General features: G+C 35.8%; 1 protein-coding gene across 1 annotated transcript in view; it reads left to right on the top strand.

Annotated features, from left to right (window-relative positions):
* Nucleotides 1-20,040, top strand: part of PDE3A (phosphodiesterase 3A) — a 303,896-nt gene that overhangs the window by 250,983 nt on the left and 32,873 nt on the right. The window contains exons 6-10 of the mRNA XM_024257297.3: nt 6,510-6,729; nt 10,291-10,376; nt 11,495-11,649; nt 13,677-13,814; nt 16,426-16,537. Of these exons, the coding sequence (XP_024113065.2) occupies nt 6,510-6,729; nt 10,291-10,376; nt 11,495-11,649; nt 13,677-13,814; nt 16,426-16,537 (711 nt within the window). The remainder of the gene's footprint in view (nt 1-6,509; nt 6,730-10,290; nt 10,377-11,494; nt 11,650-13,676; nt 13,815-16,425; nt 16,538-20,040) is intronic.

Below are 20,040 nucleotides of genomic sequence, written 5' to 3' on the forward strand. Positions count from 1 at the left end.
ATCATAGTTTTAGTAGCAGATAGAAGACAAAAAATACTTAGGAGAAGCCTAGTAAATGGAAAGAAACTCACACGTAGATACAAAATAGTGAAACTACGCAATACCAAAGATGTACACACACAAAAATCCTAAAGTCTACCAGAGAAAAGACAAATTTCCTTTTCAGAAAAGGCAGTCAGGCTGAGAGCAGAGTTTTCAGAAATACCGGGAGTCAGAACACAGTAGAATATTTTCTTCGAATTTCTGAAACAATATGATAACCTAAAATTTTGTGCCTGGCAGATTCATCTTACAAGAATAGGAGTGAACTAAAGACAATTTGAAAGAAGTCAAAACTTTACCACCTGCCAAATCTTTACTAAAGGAATTTATGATGGATATATTCTAGAAAGAATATATGATGGATATATTGTAGAAAGAATTTATGATGGATGTATTCTAGAAAGAAGAAGAAGAGAAAGTTTGAGATCTAATGAAAATGTTCAACAAATCTGAAAACCATGGGTCAATCCAAACAAACATTAAATTCATAAATAATAGTATTTCCAGATCTGTGAATAGTTTTTATAAGATTTTTTAAGGACAGAACTAAAATTTCAGACAGCAATAATACGTAATTCAAGAGATGAAATATACATTTAAGTGTCCTTAAATTTATGTGTAGCTCAAAAAGCGGGTTCAGATGAGGAAACTGAGAAAAAAGAAGGTTAAGTAATTTGCTTTCTCTAGGTCATACAATTAATCCTGAATACTTTCTTTTGTCCTAATGACTTCATACTAGAAAAAAATGAGGATGACAAATTGTCATAATTTAAAATTAGGATTTTTTGGGTTCTGTCCTTGGGTGGGTACAGGATAATGGAAGGGTTTGGTTTTCTCTCCCCGTTTCTTCGGTTAAGTAATAACATAAAAAAATATGATAAGATCAAGAAGCTGAAAATTATGGTTAGGGCAGACACTGGAAATATCAGAGCAAATGATGGAACAGCCTCATATTCCTGTGTCCTGATCCCCAGTTTGTATGACTGCACTCTAGAAGAAACAGCAAAGGAGCAAAGTGTAAAAGGGAAGGAACGTCCACATAAGATACCACATGGGCAGGTGGTAGGAATGAGAGCTACAGGCGTAGCAAGAGCCCCCTTCCATTCTTGCCATCAAGTGCATAAGGCATTTCCATCATGATCATTTTGGGGCGGATTTTGCATTGTGGCATCTTTAGACAGCAGTCACAGCACAGCTAAAAGTTGATAAAATAACCTACATCCCAGGCATGCTGAATCCAACTAATTAAATTCCTAAAGTTCGGCCAAAAGAGACAAACACATCTTGATAAAGAATCAGAGAACCGAAAAGAGATTACAACCCTCCCTAATCAGATGGGCCCTTCTGCTTTAAAATCCTTGCTTCCCTGTTGGGGTTGATGGAGCTAAGTGGTTGTGACATGTTTGATGCAGTTGACTGTGATGCATCCTGGTTTTCCATAAACTCCATGGAAAGAAGCTGGGAAGAGCCCCCTCGTGGCAAAGAGTGTAAGCAAATGGAATCAAATGAAATGTGAAGAGAGTCTGAGGAAACATGTAAGAGCAATAGGCAATGAGGTGGAGAGAAAGCGAGTATGAAGTAAGAAGAGGCATACAGAAAGATAAATACCCTGTTTCCAGAAAGGGCTAATGAAATCTGTTCTTTGCGCAAATCAAGTAAACAGCGTGTCCTCTAGTTCAGTCAATCAATGTTAATTTTAAATAGCTGAAACACAAATTATTATGCAGTTACTAATATAAAATAAATGAACAAAATCACATAGGACTCCTTTAATTAAAGCTTAAAAGCAGGAGATTCAAATATAATTTGTATTTTCAATTTTGCTCTTCTAGTATGAGTCACTGACATTGTGGAGCTACCATGATATTATTCTGCTTTAAAAATTCCTTGAATTTATAGTTATTGTATTTGCAGTAGTCCTTTCCCGGATTCATGTAAGTTTGGCTGTCGATTGCAGTGATAAGAGATATCTCTACACCTGCAATCCAGACTCTGTTTTTCCTATACAAAATTTGAAAATATAGAGAACTTTAATTATGGTATTGTGATTCTTTTTCTTTGGCATTCTCTTTAGATGCGATTTCTGCTTTGGAAAAAAATATTTGGGCTGTCCATTTTCATCTGGGCATGGAAAAAAGAGATGTCTTTATCAGACAAGCTGGTTCCTTTTTTGTTCCATTAAAATTAAACTGAGAGAGTTTTATAGCACAAAACAGATGGATTCACTTAAATAATTCCCCTGCAGTATTGTTTATTTTCTCTCTTTGATTGCCCAAAATTCCTTGTGTCTTGACACACATTTTCTCATGCTCTCAGGAACAAGGAATTAAAGGCCGAATTACTCAAAGGAGTTGGCATTTTAGACTTTATTTTTAAAATTATATTTTTAATTTTTTGTTTTTAAATGTTTTGATTTTAAGTATTTCACATTAGGACAGTTTGAATCATTCAAAAATTTATATTTCATGAGCTATGTCTTCTTCCTGGAATCTGCTAAAATTACTCAAATATAAAGTGAAGATAAACATTAATATATTTGAGAGAATGCCTGTTTATCTGAATCTCTTCACTCATGTGTGAGTGTGTAAATGTGTGAGTGTGCGATGTAAAATTAGATGAGATTTTTCAAAGGTTTTAACGGTCATCCCTCTAACTTTAGACATGATTATATTGAAAGCATTTTAGAAAATTTTAAAGACTTTCAAAGGTTATTCCTCCCTATTCCTTAGACTGTCCTCTTTCTGTATCTGAAATCGTTTATTTATAGTTTATCCTTTCTATAAAGAAAATTTGGTTATTATCTGCATTTATCTCCCTATCTTTTTGAAGACCGATACGGTCTTCAAAATATGCATGCACATCCTAATTCTTTCTGTTTTTAAACTTTAAGTAAACTAAGATAATGCACACTAGGAAAAATAGTAGTTTGGCTTTGGGAAAAAAAAGAGAACTTACAAATATCCCTGCTTTTCATGACTGTTGCCAAGAGTTACACTTTTTTTATATTTACTTATTTATTTGTTTATTTATTTATTTTTTGTGAGACGGATTCTTGCTCTGTCGCCCAGGCTGGAGTGCAGCAGTGGTGCGATCTCAGCTCACTGCAACCTCTGCCTCCCAGGTTTAAGCAATTTTCCTGCCTCAGCCTCCTGAGTAGTGGGATTACAGGCATACACCACCACATCAGGCTAATTTTTGTATTTTTAGTAGAGATAGGGTTTCACCATGTTGGCCAGGCTGGTCTTGAACTCCTGACCTCAGGTGATCCGCCCTCCTCGGCCTCCCAAAGTGCTAGGATTACAGGCATGAGCCACTGCGCCTAGCCGAGTTATGCTTTTAAAAGTGTTCAAAATATGTAGACTAACACTATAGAAGCAGAGCTTCTCTCTTACAGGTTTATTTTAAATTTCATCCCAGGCAGTAAATTTGATGTCTTAAAATCTGCTTGTTTGTTTAAATTTAGTTAATCCGTGAGTTCCAAGAACTCTAATGGTTGTGTGAATTTTAAAATTTGTGTTTGAGAGTGAATTGCATGTATCTGAAGCAATCAGCTGGCAGCTACTAAAACTTAGCAATGAAAAAAATCACTCTTCTCATAAATTGCCTTCAGAAAAAACAGGGTGTCAAGTCAGAAATGGACAATGTTCTCATGGGCTTTGAACTATTGTTCTGTTAAAAAAAAAAAAAAAAAAAAACTGTATAGAAAACTGTCCCAAAACTCAGTTTACTATGAGAACAACTAAGAAATTGCCTAACACAGTGTCTGTCAGGAATCTCTTTTTCTTATGACACAGCAATTACTTTTAATTGCTGTTTTTGCAATTACTTTTCATTGCAAAAACCACAATTACTTTTGCACCAACCTAATAAAACTTTGCCTTGGCCCTACCCAACCCTATCCAGACTTGCCCAGCAACCTCTCTGACCACGTTCCCTGCCCCTCTTTTTCCTTTTTGCTAAGCTGCCAGCCACTGACCTCCTGACTGCTCCTCTGACATCCCCCAGGTATGTCCCTCTTTCCTGAACATGCTTTCCCCAGCTACTTCTCTAAATGTCTTCTGTATTTCCTGAGGCCTCTATTCAAATTTTACCCACCCCCACCCCTTCCCAGCCAGAGAGGCCTTCTCAGTCCATCTTATCTAAAGAGCATTTCTGTTCGTCCCTGCCTTCTAGCCTGTGGATTGTTTTCTTCCTATTACTTGAATTTAAGTTAATTTTCTTTTTTATTGACTTTATTTTCTGTCTCCCCTAAAAAAGTGGGAGCTCCATTAGAGCAGGGATTTTATTTTATAACCTACTCCATCCATGGAGCAAGACTCACAATAACTACTTGTTGGATGAATAAATCATTGAGATACTCAGTACAGATACCTTGGTAAACTTTCTAAAACATCATACTAGGATTCAGCTGCTTAACGGCTACAGTGCCTTTCTAAGATTATCTGGAGTCCCTGTCTAAATCCAAAAAGTGGTCCAAATTAGACCAACCCTTTTTAACCTTTACATCAGAGCACCTATATATGTGTAATAGTATTTGTGAATATCATAGCATTAGAGAAATGGGAAGGGATTTCGAGTTTGAAAACTAGATTTCCTTTATTTTATAAAATTATAATGAGAAAAACTAATTATAAGCTATTAGAGATAATATTAAAAATTGAGTTTTTTCTAGAGTTTCCAAATAAAATATTTCTTTTTTTAAAAATATTTTCAACCATTAAATAATTCACAGCAAACTTATAACCCACTTGCTGTATGGAATCATACATTGACTGGGAAATTCTGAGTTAAAACCTTTGTGAACTTAATTTTCTGTTTTGTTTTGTTTTTGGCTCAGGATACTATGCAATGTGAAGGTTTGTCGTTATCTTTGGAAAAATAAATGAGTCTTTTTAATAGAAGTAGAAACCGAAATAAAAACCATTAGGCATGACATAAGGAGCAATGCAAACGCTGCCTAATACGCCATGGGTTTTTACTTCCCCGTTGATTAGTCTCTGACAGACGTACTGGTTTATAAGCTGCATTTTACTAAGAGTAGCTGGGTTTACTCTATATTCTCCCATGTACTAGTACTGTGACCTTGGGAGGGTTTTTTAACCTCTCTGTGTCTAAGTGGTTTTGTTTGCTTAGTATAAAGGCTGGGAGGGGGTTGAGCTGCTGATTAGGAACTAACAATAGATATGTTGAGAAAGAACTAGAAGGGGTTGCTGCTCTTCACACTGAAGCAAGGGGAGAGTGAGATTTCTCATCTTTAACAACAACAACAAAAAGAAATAACAGTGCCAACAGGAAATTAAAAAGAAAATTACACACAAACACACACACCCACACACACACACACACACACACAAACACACAAAATCGTTCAACAAACTTAATATTCTTTTCAGTGGACCAGAAAACCTTTGGTATGACAACTCAAACTTTTGAGGAAGCTGGACCCTGGAAGCAAACTTTGCTGTAAGCCAGCTGCCAGCTAACCACACACATAATTTGATGATGTGAAGGTGGATGGCTGTAAATTTTCCTAAGTGGTGAGAAATCGACAACGACTTTTAATAATTTCATTTCATTTGCCCTACAGTACATTGTTCAGCCATAAAATCATGAAAACCAGTAAGCAGGTTGTTAGGCAGAAGTTATTTCTCTCCTTTTTTCCATTTTAAGTGCAGCCTGCCTTCTCTGTGTTTGGGAGAGAGTAACTTCAAAAGACATCGTCCTTGTCTTCCAACAGCCACACTTTGAAATCTAAGCCAGTGTCCTGTAAAATTCTTACAATCTAGAGTAAATACAGACAGTTTGGCCCAAATACCCACACTTGAAATGGAAGCTTTAGGTCTATTGTTTGCTCTGAAATGGATTATATTACATTTTAAAATGTTTTCTTCAAAAATTGTTTTGATCAAAGCACTCTTTCGCACCGAAAGGTCTTATTTCACTGAAACTGCGAATGGTTAAGAAGGTTAATTTCCTCTCAGTAATGCATCTTCTTTATTTACATATTTTAAGCATCTGATGCCTGCTGAACTCTGCCCCAGATACTGGTTAATGTTTAAAACAATAGCAGATCCTGTTCCTGCTAAAACCTTCACAACCTAAAAGAAAGTAAACACATGAGAAAATTTTAACCATTATTTCCATGTCAGAATGACAAGAAGAAACAAAAATGGGAGGAGAAAATATTATCCTTCTGTCCTGAAGTTACTCCACGACACCAGGGCTTTGGCTGTATGTGCCAACATTGCCACTATTTTTTTTATGATGATTCATTCCTCTCATTTAATGCTGTGGAGACACCCCAGCCACACTGGCTTCAGATGTTGGTATGTGGAGGAGGCCAGCGCGGTGACCTGAGCAGGCACGTGGTTGTTACTGAGTTTGTAAGAGTCCAGGTGAAGTTCAACAGTTGCAATTTTGCATTTTAAAGACATTTGTTTAGTTACTTAACTCTCATTCTTTCTCAGGTGCCCTCGCTAAAATTTCACCTCTTTCATCGCCCTGCTCCTCACCTCTCCAAGGGACTCCTGCCAGCAGCCTGGTCAGCAAAATTTCTGCAGTGCAGTTTCCAGAATCTGCTGACACAACTGCCAAACAAAGCCTAGGTTCTCACAGGGCCTTAACTTACACTCAGAGTGCCCCAGACCTATCCCCTCAAATCCTGACTCCACCTGTTATATGTAGCAGGTAAGGATTTTTTATGAACTGAAGTTTAATAATACAACTGACGATAGTTGTCCCCTAGAAATACCTACCACCAGCCCACGCAACTTGGGGTAGGTTTGCCAAAGTATTTGACAACCAAGTATAGGATAATGTGATTTGTGTTGAATAGGCTACAATAAAAACTTATGTTTTAGTAGTTTTCTATTAACAAAGTTTAGAATCCATGCAGTTCATACAGCCAATCTTTAGAGAGGATACAAAACTGTTAGCTGTATATGTTGCCTGTTTCCTGATAGGGAATATAGAAAATATATAACTAAAACATTATATCAAGTATTCTGTTGTAATTCTTCATTTTGTTGGAATGTTTGTACTTGTTCTCCAGGGAACGTGTTACATTGATATTAGGCATATTTAATCGTCAGTTTGCATTTCCCATTTTTGCAATTTTAAAATGTGTGAATAATACATTGCGCAGGATGGCTGGACTCAAATAGTTCTCTGAATGCAATTTAAGCAATTGTATGTGCTATTCTATCATGCTGAAACAAAATTACAAAGCGTTATCTATCACAGAGGTTAAGAAAAAAATGGCCTAGCATGGCTGGAGTAATTATTTTGTCAAGGTTGTCACGAAGAAATAATTATCTCTTCTTACTGGTTAATGTATTTTTATTGTTCTTCAGTAATAGCTTGAATAATTTATCTTAAAGCATTATGGTATTTTTTAAGTAGAAAAACAGTTGAGTGTTTTTAACTATGAGAGTACCTTGAATAAAACAGTATTTCATTTCTGAGGTTGTTGAGGATAACTATTTGAATAAAGGAGTAACTTGTTGGTTTTCTAGTATCAAATATTACCTCATAGACTCAGATTTTTTCAATGTATTCACCTTTAAGAGATAGCAACTTATATTAAGCATCATAATTTTCATTTTCATATTTTTTACTCATAAGCTCTGTAAATTAAATGAATGTTATTTATAATTTTTATTTTTACCTCCTTTCTCTTTACCAACATTTTTAAATGAGAAATTGTTTTCATTCGTTTGCCCAGAGCCAAAGTTATTCTACTATGCAAAAGTTATTCTGCTGCCCTCTATGAGTTTTTTTAATAAAATAATTTCTGCAGGATATTAATCTCATCTCTTTTCCACAAAAGAGCAAGTTCTGTAGTAAAATATTCAGAAGATATATCATACGTCCCTGTTAGAAATTCACAACACACATGGCTTTATTAAAAGCTCTGAGAAGCTCTGTTAAAAGAATCCCTCTTTATTTATTTTTGTTGTTTCATTTAGTGTTTTCTGAATTTATTTGACCACAGAACCAATTTCTTTGGGTTAACACCCAAGAATTGCCCATGGATCTAATGTTTGGCAGAACACAATTAAGAAGCATTGTTTTATTCTACGCACCCTGAGCCAAGATGAAGCCCAGTGGAGTAATCTTCATCAAGGACATCTGGGTTCAGCATTTTTAGGGAGAGTCTCCCACTGTGGGTTCCGGACTTTTGGGAAATAAGTCCCCTAAAGAAAGGAGAGAGATATTCAGAAAAACTGTACCACTCACGTAGCTTTTTTCATCATAGTGTATTTTTTTTTTTTTTTGTATTCTTAGCAGGAAGAATGTAATGGGATTTTTATAAAAGGTTTCAGAGAAAAACAAGAGGATTTCACTGTCTACTTGTTCAGTAATGTTTATAAATCCAGTAGTGTGTGTTTTATTTGTTTGGGCTTTATAAATCTGTAATTCAAACCAGGTTTTATTATTGCCTTAAAGGCAGCCACCCATGTGGGCACAGAGAGCTCCAGAAACACACGACTAATTGTTGTGGTTTCCCCTGCTGAACTTGAAGAGTTTGGCGTTGAATCCCAGTCTCTTGGCTGCTGTAATGTCTATGCAACAAGCTATTTTTCTGGCATGAGAGCTGGCATATTTTAAGTACTAATTTAAATGGTCCTTTTAGGTATTTTGCAATGAAAAAGTTTAAGGCTAATAAACTTGACTTCTCCTGAGCTTCATCTGAAAATGTAAGCCTACCAATTGCATCTCCTTTCTTTTACCTTTTTGTCCTATCATTTTCTTTTTATTCTCTAACCCAAACTGACAGATTTAATAATTAGAAATATTTTACAGGTAATGTTTTTCTATTTACACTCAAGGGTTGAAAAGTAAAGTTACTTAGTATGCAGATACGGTCTACCTACCTCTTCTGTTAGTGCACACACGAGCACAATTCAGGAAAAAAAAATGATGAGTTATTTAAGATATTAAACAATAAGCTATCACTACTTTTTTCATTTTAGAGTGGGTAGTCTGTGGTTAAATATCAAACAAAAAAATCATCTGAGACCCTTTGTAATATTAGTCAGAAGAACCCAGCAGTAAATGCAGAATCAAAATCTAATCATGAAGTTTCTTAACAAGATAGAAGAGGGAAGAGCCAGTTTATGGCCTGTGCCAGGCCATTTGTGGGGTTACTGTTTAATATTTAAAACAGTCAAACTTCATTCCTCCAACACCCTCTGTTAGAAGGCATTGCTCACCTCTCTTACCTTTGTTTTTCTTGGTGGTTTACAGTACCTCTGGGGCCTGTTTCTCTCAACCAGCATCCTATGTAGTCAGTCATACATCAAAATGCACCCCTCTTTTGTTCATTTCCTTAGGGCCTTAACAAGTAACTGATCGATCTGAAAAAAAGAAGTCAATTTTTATTTTTTAGCAAAACATAAAATTCATATACTATCATTCTATTTCAACCTATGCTGTCTTAAAGTTCTGTTTAGACATACAAATATCATAACCCAATTAAATAAATCTAATAATGAGGCTTCTTTTTTTTTTGAGATGGAGTCTCACTCTGTCACCCAGGCTGGAGTGCAGTGGTGCAATCTTCACTCACTGCAGCCTCCGTCTCCCAGGTTCAAGCGATTCTCCTGCCTCAGCCTCCCCAAGTAGCTGGGATTACAGGCGTCCACCACCCTGCCTGGCAATTTTTATATTTTTAGTAGAGATGGGATTTCACCATGTTGGCCAGGCTGGTCTTGAACTCCTGACCTCAGGTGGTCCACCTGCCCTGGCCTCACAAAGTGCTGGGATTACAGGCGTGAGCCCATAATGAGCTTTTAAGCAGCCTGGCCCATAATGAGGCTTTTAAGCAGGCACAAAGGTATTTATTGGGGAAGATAACTCCTGTCCAAATATAGGTCAACACCTGCAAAATGGCTACTATAAGTAGGTATCAGCCTATTGGTATAGGCTGATATTGGTATTCTCTAAATAATCTAACAAAATTTTACCATCACTTTCACCTCAAATATGATCTAGATAAAGAAGGAGAATGAGAGTCAAATGAACTTTCTAATCCTTTGTATTGATTACTGTCTCACAAAAAAGAAAGTAGTACGCTGCATATCAGCATTTATGTATCAAACAAAATGCATATTTTCACAAAACAAATAAGCAGAAGGTAGAAATATTTGACTATTGTTGTTTATCGTAATGTATACATAGATGGTATGTGCCTATGACTTTTTGAAAAGAGGAGGATATACCTACAGCTCTTCCAATATTTTTTAGCTGTGGCAGACCATATTCCCAAGGGAATCCTGCTGATGAGTCCCTGGAGAGAAGTGGGGTAGCCACTCGGACACCAAGTAGAACAGGTAATTCATTGTTTTGGATTCTATTGCCCAAAATGGAAATTGCCTTATTTTTGTTTTCCTGATCAAAACAGTGACCTACATTTCTGACTTTTGGGGGGGCACTGGGAGACGGGGTCTCATGATGTTGGCCAGGTTGGTCTCAAACTCCTGGCCTCAAGTGATCCTCCCGCCTCAGCCTCTTGAAGTACTAGGATTACAGGCATGAGCCACTGCGCCCAGCCTGATTTTTTAAATTACAGATTTAAAAGGACAAGGGAGAAAATTAAAATCATCTATACTCCTACTCTCTAGAGTTAATCATTGGTAAAGTTTGGGTGCAAAGCTTTCCAAAATTTTTTTATACATTTATACATGTGTATATTTTAAAACACAAGAGGCCATTTTATATAATATATAGAACTATATAGAAATATTATTTTATCTTGCTACTTCTGACATTGGAAGTACTTTAAGTGGTTCCCAAAACATAGCAAATAATAAACTTCCTTCAGGCACCTTACTCAGCTATGAGAAATGTCATAGGAGCTCAGAGAGCATAGACTTCAGACTCTGGGTGTTTACTGATTGGTCTTTTAGTTAGCACAGTTTACTGCTGACTGAAATGGCGACAGTGAAGAAGGGCAGATAAGGAAGGAAGCCGCAGCATTCTAAGAAATAGGATTGGATACATAGAATTTCCCATGCTCCCAAGCATATGCCATCACTCTGTGCTCCATAGAGCACTTTATTCCTGGGTGTGTCAACTCAGTTTCTCCCACCTCACGTGCCCGTTCTAGAGTGTTATAGTCACTCAGTGGTTTAATGTATAGAGAGAGAAATAGAGAAAAAAGAAACATAAAGTTCTAGGATTTGTTAAAGGTATGAACTGTTGATCTAAAACATATTATTGAAGGGTTATTGAATGTCATGAGGATTACGAATTATAATTTCCATCTGTTTTACTTTGTTAAGAGATGTGTGATGTTCTCCACCCTATGATCCTATGTTCTTGGAGTGATCAGGAAAACAGTATTTCCCTAAACACTATATTTACCATATGCATCTTAGCAAAATTTGCTTAAATGAGCCCCCTTTCCCCATTGTAGATCTTGTAATAAGTTGTTCTCTTTTAATTGTAGATGACACTGCTCAAGTTACCTCTGATTATGAAACCAATAACAACAGTGACAGCAGTGACATTGTACAGAATGAAGATGAAGCAGAGTGCCTGAGAGAGCCTCTGAGGAAAGCATCGGCTTGCAGCACCTATGCTCCTGAGACCATTATGTTTCTGGTAGTCCCGTATCACTTAACTCACTCATTTACTTGAGAGATCAGCTTCTGTTACAGATATTGGCTTAGAAATGAATCTTTGAGGCCAGGCAAGGTGGCTCACACCTGTAATCCCAACATTTTGGGAGGACGAGGCGGGCAGATCACGAGGTCAGGAGTTCGAGACCAGCCTGACCAATATGGTGAAACCCCTATCTGTAATAAAAATACAAAAAAATTACCCAGGCATAGCCGGGTGCAGTGGCTCATGCCTGTAATCCCAGCACTTTGGGAGGCCAAGGCGGGAGTATCACGAGGTCAGCGACGAGTTCAAGACCAGCCTGACCAACATGGTGAAACCCCGTCTTTACTAAAAATACCAAAATTAGCTGGGCATGGTGGCATGCGCCTGTAATCCCAGCTACGCAGGAGGCTGAAGCAGTAGAATTGCTTGAACCCAGGAGGCAGAGTTTGCAGTGAGCCAAGATCATGCCATTGCACTCCAGCCTGGGCAATAGAGGGAGACTCTGTCTCAAAAAAAAAAAAAAAAAAGAAAGAAATTACCCAGGCATGGTGGCAGGTGCCTGTAATCCCAGCTACTTGGGAGGCTGAGGCAGGAGAATCACTTGAACCCAGGAGGCAGAGGTTGCAGTGAGCTGCGATCATGCCACTGCACACCAGCCTGGGCAACAGAGTGCCACTCTATCTCAAAAAAAAAAAAAGAAATTAATCTCTGAAACATGAGATTTACAGATGTATTTCATCCAGATTACACATGTATTACAGCCCTTCCCATACATATCAATATATTTTTTCTCTTTCCAAGCATTATTGGTCTCAATGGTTCTATTATCTGGTGATTAGAAGCATAAGTATTTATAGTTACACAATGATTGCAGATATTTATTAACCCAATCAAAAAGTAAATATAGGAAAATGTGTATTTCATTCCTTAAAACAATATTTATAAAGAAAGAAAAGAAAGATGAAGGAAGGGAGGGAAGAAGATATTCATTGTCTTAGGGCATCTGCTGGTTTTCTCTAGTACCTCCTTGACTTAGAACATGAACCAATATTTGTTTTTCTTGTAATATGGTCAGGCATATATTGGCACTAGCCACCTATTAAAATATCCTTTAATGATTACTTACTTTGTGTATTTAAAAAGATCCATTTAAGGAGGATGGAAGCATATATTTGAGTCAGCTTCATTTTGGGGAGTTGGCAAGTGGTAGAAAACTGTTGACTCTCAAGTGATCATCAATGGCTGCTATTATCATTTTTCTTTTACTGTATTTACTGTTTCTATTTCTAAGTCAGATAGATCGTCAGGTAAAATAATGTATATGTTTCCCTATCCTCATTATCTTTCTTTTTTTTTTTTGGCAAATGTACTCTTAAGAACATCCTCGTTTGGGACCAGTTATAAAAAACCTTTACTTTTACGTAGTACATGTTTCTCAAGAAACAGTAGATCACATGAAATAAACTAAAATCCCTAAAAAATGGGGCGATTGTTATTCTATAGGATTAATGTCCATTTTAAAGCATTAATATAAACTTAATTAATAATAGTAGGAATGATCAGGTCCTCCTACTCATGGATTTCTTTTGAGAGCTTAATTTAAGGAGGGAACCCTCATCTCAGAAAAATTTACATGACTATGTAGGGATATAAATTTACATGTAATTTCAGAATATTCTGAAGTCTTTAAAACTTTATTTAAGAACCTTGCAGTAGTCCCAAAGTAGTTATACTAACTTACAGAAGAAACATCCGTGTTTTTGCTGGAGTGTATGTGGACCAGTGATAGGCAAGCACCTGATAGTGCAAAATTTATATCTGAAATGGCATTTGTTCCTTTCCTTCTTACTTCGGGGTCAATGTCTCATTCATCTTGACTTTTTTAAGCAAAGATCACTTATTCACCTTGGAGTTTTAAGTCATTTATTTCCGATAGCCACAGTCGTTATTGAATTTAGCAAAGCACAAATTGCCCTGTAGAAAAACTGCATGCTGTTTAAGTATTTTAATGTTAAACATTACAGGACAAACCAATTCTTGCTCCCGAACCTCTTGTCATGGATAACCTGGACTCCATTATGGAGCAGCTAAATACTTGGAATTTTCCAATTTTTGATTTAGTGGAAAATATAGGAAGAAAATGTGGCCGTATTCTTAGTCAGGTAAGAAATGCATTCATTCACACTAATTTAAATATAGGAAAAACAGTTCCTTTGTTGCTTAAAGCTCTGTAAATTCTTGACACTTGTGGATAGGTGTTGTGTGGAGAAAGGAAGTTTTAGAACACAACATTCTGTAGATTCCTTGCTGTGGGTTAACAAAAGAAACTGGAACTTCAAGTGAGTCGAATGTCATATTCTACAATTAAAATACAATATATTTTTAAAGACAAAGTAGGTGGGGATAGAGATATATAGACAAGGGACAAACGATCTAGAATTCATAGAATTAGCAAAAGAAAATCTGACACAAGCCTCTAAAAGAAGAAAACTGCCTATTTAGAGATAATTTATTTTCTGTAATTATTTTTGATGACTTTTTAAAAACTTTTGAATATTACAGAGCTTAGGCCTTATCAAAGATAATACATTGTGCCAAAATGTGTTTCCTCCTAGTGTTATGAAAAACACATCACACAGAGTTATAGAATAATACTGTTGCTGCATAACCAGCCTTTGAGTATTGTTTTCTTTAGGCTAGACTACTCTCAAGGCTTTTCACATAAATAATTACTTGTTTTGCTGAAGAAGAAAGAAAACATGTAGAAATTAAGAATTTGAAAATGTTTGTTTTAAACCACAAAACAAAATGATGGATTTGCTGTACTATGGAATAGCTATCGAAATACACACCCTTAATTAAATAAAGAGGATGGTGCGATAATATGTATCAGCTTATCTTCACATGTTTTAGGTGTATTCTTATAAATTTGAGTAAGTATCACAGCAGAGATAGTAAGGACCATCAAACTTGTGAATATAAGACTTAGGTAAGAATTCAAGACCCAACCCAGATCTGTTGGGGCCACTACACTTCTCTGCAAAACAACAGAAGAGAAATCACTGAAATGCTGATTTCTACGCAGTGCATCAGAGATGAGCTTTCTTTGGACCACTCAACACATGTCTCAATGTGGAACTTCGTTTGGGTTGAGGATCCTAATCTGTGAAGATTGAAGGGAAAAGATAGCAGGCCTTTCTTCTAGTGTTTGATTCTACAAGCACATATGGCTGTCTAGTCTAGGGGTACACTAACATTATTGACAGAATATGAGACACAAAATTCTTACAAAGTCTGTAAAATATTCAATTATTGCCTCTGCTAGACTCCATTCTGTCCATCACCATGTTGAGGAATATAATGGCAGCCCTTGCACTTTGCTAGGAGTTGAGAGTCCTGTTCCTCTTCCCTTCCTTTCTTCTTGGTGCTAAGCAATGTCTCTTACACTAGCTGATCTTAAGGACAGATTTAAGGATAGCTGTTCTGTCCAATTCACCTTAGCCTCATACCTTAGGGATCCCCCTAGCAGATTGTGTATTTTCTTTCTGAAACCCATGGCAAACTGCAACTTTGAGGGAGTGATCTTTCCTGCAAATAAGCCTGTAACGGTGCCACAGGATGTGGCAATGAGCCAGGAAGCATTTTCTCTCTTTATTTTTATTTTTTTACTAGGGAGTGTGTTCCCTGGTATAGAGAGACACATCTCATCTCATTTTATATTTGATGTATATCTCACAGACTCTCGAAAACTTAATCTTCATAGTAACTTTAGTGCAGGTTTTTTTTAAAAATATGTATTTTATAGAAGAAGAAACTAAGGCTTAAAAGAGGCTATGCTACTCTTCTAAAGTCATATAGTAAATATTCAACCCAGGATTCCAAAGTAGATTTATCCATATCAGAAGCCCAGGGCTTTTACATTCATTCAATTGCTTCTCATATCTTCATAAAACACCTTGACTTATTATATCTTCAAGTTCTCCAAATGAGGATTTGGACCTAGTAGAAAAGTGGTTATGATAGCGATCAGTTTTACAGCACAAATGACAGTGTACAGAATTTCATTACAGGTACCAACCACTCCCTTGAAGTTCTGTGACCTGGGAATGGGAGAAAACAACTTGACCAAAATTGCCACAAAATGTTTTCTAAGAGTCATGGATACCAATAGACAATAAAAAGATTAAGAATAATTAACAATTAGATTCATGCAAAATTCAGTGATGTATCTTTTGTTCCAATCATGTTCCAAAAACAGAGTAATATATTGATATATGATCCTTATTAGTCACCATTTACTTTCCCAATTTCCCAGACATTAAACTTTGAACAAATGCAGTTTCATGTGACTTGCTAAGTAGAACTTTTTGGGATTTTTCCTTTTATTTGAGTTTATAAGAACAAAAATCATGAAATTTTCGTTATGGAAAATATGTATATATTTTTGCCATAGTAAGACTTTAGGACAGCTGAAATGAATTAATGTGAACATTCCAATAAATCACCTTTTGGCTGAGACTAAATGGAAAAAGTCTCATTTCAAAAGATTTTTAAAGAGACATGTGCAATGGAAATAAGTTCTCAGTTTCAATATACAGCCTGCCTTTTGATGACTATCATTTTAACCAACTTAAAAGGACACCCTTCAGATTTTGAAAAGGTATTTAATTTAATGTTTTCCGTTACCGATATTTACCTAGTTTCACCACTGTTCTCTTTATGTCTGACATACACATAGGGATGTTTCATAAGGCTTTGTCTTTTCTCTTACAGGTATCTTACAGACTTTTTGAAGACATGGGCCTCTTTGAAGCTTTTAAAATTCCAATTAGGGAATTTATGAATTATTTTCATGCTTTGGAGATTGGATATAGGGATATTCCTTGTAAGTATATGTGATTTGTGAAATAATACTTTTAAAATATGTCAGATTTGCTGTGGGTAAATGGGATAGTGAATCATTAGCAGGTAGCACAGAATTACACATGGTAGACACTCAATATGGAGACGTCATATGGTGATTAGGAAATATCCCCTGTGTGTTAGAATCCTGGCTACTTTACTTTTCAGCTGTGTGAGACCCTAGGCTTTACTTAAGCTCTACAGGCCTCATTTCTTAGTCCATAAAATGAGGATTATAATACCTGCTTCATACAATTGTTAAGATCAAATAAGATTATAATTTTAAAGAGGTTATTTTAGTGCCTAGCACACAGTAAGTCCAACATAAGTCCACTTTAATATGGCTATTTTTTGGAAATAAATACTAAATTTATTGCCCATTTAATAACCCATCCCTTTTATTGGGTGAATTCAACTTTTGTTGTGGCATCTGAAGGGTTAAGTCACTATATTTGTTTTCTCCACATAAGATAAAGTTGGCTGGCGTTTAGAGGGACAGGAGGATGATGGTCTGATGAATAAAATAGAAAAGACATCTGGAAGTGGTTATGGAAAAATGATAAGAAACACTTGAAAAATCAGGTAAATGGAAAGACCCAAGGAAAACACATAATCAAGTATTCAAGCTTTGAGTCTTGTGGGAATAAGTTTCCCATTTATAATAACAAGAAATTGGAACACAGAGGACATGTTAAATTTTCATTATGTAGCATTTCGGGAATCATCGATTAGAACACATAAGTAAAATGGTCCTATAGTGCTACAAAATATATGGTTTGGGAGACAGTGTCTGTAGGTCGAAACAGGGAAATTGTGGAGATGTTCAAAAATCATGTAACACATGAAGGAAATAAATATATAGAAAGAAAAATAATCAAACATAATATATTGATTGGAGCATGTCTTGGAAATATGTTATTTAAATCATATTTTAGCTTTTAAGCTTTTAAAAGTTTTAAAAGCTTTTATATTTGCTTTTATGCACCTCAGACTTCAGAGTCCCATAACTTTTTCGTAATTGTAAAGAGCTGAAATTACATTAAAAAATAATTAATGCTAATAAAGCACAAGTATTTCCAGGAAGGGGTATCACATTAACTTAGGGATTTATTATGAACATATTTATTGTTTTCAAAATCCCATCCACCTGCTACATTGGAATGAATATGCACAGCTGATAGTGTATCATAGAAAAAGAGAATGAAGAACTGAATCTACAAATGAGATTTTCTGAAGAATATGAGACCAAAATACAGGCAGAGTCAGGCAGTTGGAGTAGGGGAAAGAGGAGCTCAACAGTACCAGGGGCCCTGGGAACATCTGGCTGACCAATCCATGGAAGGTGGAAGAGAAATATGAAAAAAGGAGTAGCTGGAAAGGATCTCAAGACAAGCCTTGCTTTCTTAATACAGTTTTCCCAGGGCCCACCCTGGTTGGATGTCAGTGATTGACCTAAGTGTTCACGATTTCTCAAAGGTTAAGGAGTTACATAAATAAACTTTTATAGAAAGGAAGCCACTAAGGAACACTAGTGGCTAAACACTAGTGGCTAAAAACACTAAGGAACTAATCACTAGACTGAATTTCCAAATTCATGTTATATTTTCAAATGTATTTTAATGATGTAATTAGCCATAGCAAAGTTCCACTGAGTTCAAATTGATACTAAACTCCATAGACATAATAACTACCAACTTTTTCACAGGTGGTATATCATTAAATCATAGTTGAAAGATGGCAAATGTTTAAGTACAAAAATAAGTTTTCAGATTCTAAGATTATTCACTTTTATATTTTCTTATTACATTTTTATATGTTACAAGTAATAGATTTTTTTTTACCCCTGAAATAGTGGGTTCTTTATTCCAGGTGAAAAGAACTTGTTGTAATAAATCTGTTTGTTCTATTAGAAGTCCCAGATACTCTCCATAAAGGGAATTTATTTACATCTTCTCATAGGAAAGCTCTAGCTTTATTTGTGATCACTTTTATCTAATAATATTTCATATGTGCTGAGATTGTAAGTTAATATGAATATTTATTAAAAGCTTCACTTATCATTAGTTATAATCAGCACATACAAAAATTTGCTGTGTACCTACTTATTTTAATATTTATTTTGGACTATATTTCTAATGGTCCTATCTAAATAAATCCTTAGTTAGTTGAAAAGAAGCATAAGAGGAACCAAAGTCAAAATGGGGTTGGATTAACTTTAATATGATAATGTGTGCAAATATTAGAAACTAAATTTCTTATTATAGTTCTAAGTGTACCTTTAACGGTTTTCAAGAAAAGAGGGTAAGTAGGAAAGCTTTTAAATTTGTAATTAGAATCCTGACAAAAATTGAAGAATCTAGATTTAAACAGAGAGTTGAAGTAATTTCATGGTAGTAGCAATAGACAAGAAATATGGTCAACTCAATAATATAAATGTGATAAAAATGTATTTGTTCAGTCAAACTTAGGATAAATTAATGTATGGTCAATACCCAATTGCATAAGGAGATAAATAATGTTTGGTGTCATTCATAGTCCCTTTCAATTGGGCATTTTGCTTAATAAAGAAAAATCCATTCATATTCGTTCATCGATCCAGTTATTTTTGAAGGTAGTTTTTTTATTTTCAAAGAGTTTCCTCTCTAAAGCATATTCTCCCTAACACCTCTCATTCTGATTTAAGTTTGAGAAATGCGGAGAATGCCTCAGAAGTACCTGTGATCATGTAGCTATTTCATGCCAGCAATGAGAATAGTCCTGGCTCAACCTATATTTAGTTCAGTTCAATTCAGCTGTACATGATGTGCCCATTGATTTTAAAGCTAGATATTGAAGTGACATGGTACATGCTAGAGGGGTAGAACTACCAGAGTATTAACTATATGCCAAAAGAAAAAAATATTTAAAGTATTACCTCTATTCTTTATTACTTCCACTTACCCTATGGTGCATAGGAGCATAGACAAAATTTTAAATACAAAATATATAAATTTAGATCTTAAAATGTGTGAATTTACATACAACTCCAACCCTCCATACCAGCTCACTTCAACTCTGTGCTTGAGGGAAAAGGAGAAAGTTGAGAAAACAAGTGTATCAAGACGGAAGAGGGAGATGGGCGGACTCTGGGAAAGAGGTAGGGTGTACCATGTGCTAGTGTATGCATGTGCGTCTATATGTTATTAAAGAGGGTGAGGGGGTTGCCACATGAGTGAACGCGTCATCGAGAAGGCTAGGGGTTTGTCCAAAATGCAGAGATTGAAGGAGGAGGTATGATGATAATAAGGATAAAATAAGGATAGCTCTGATAGCATTTCTTATCCTTCTCAGTTGCCTATCCTGGCCAGAAGAAGAGGAGGAATCTTTGAGCATTTTTATGTATTACATAGAAACCTGTCAGTAACTTACATTGACCTTGCTAGCTTCTTTCCTGGGTGTCTTTGCTCCTAGGTTGGGTTACCAGAGAATTAATGACAAGAACAATGG

The sequence above is a fragment of the Pongo abelii genome, chromosome 10 (assembly GCF_028885655.2).
Source record: "Pongo abelii isolate AG06213 chromosome 10, NHGRI_mPonAbe1-v2.0_pri, whole genome shotgun sequence".
Classification (NCBI taxonomy): domain Eukaryota; kingdom Metazoa; phylum Chordata; class Mammalia; order Primates; family Hominidae; genus Pongo; species Pongo abelii.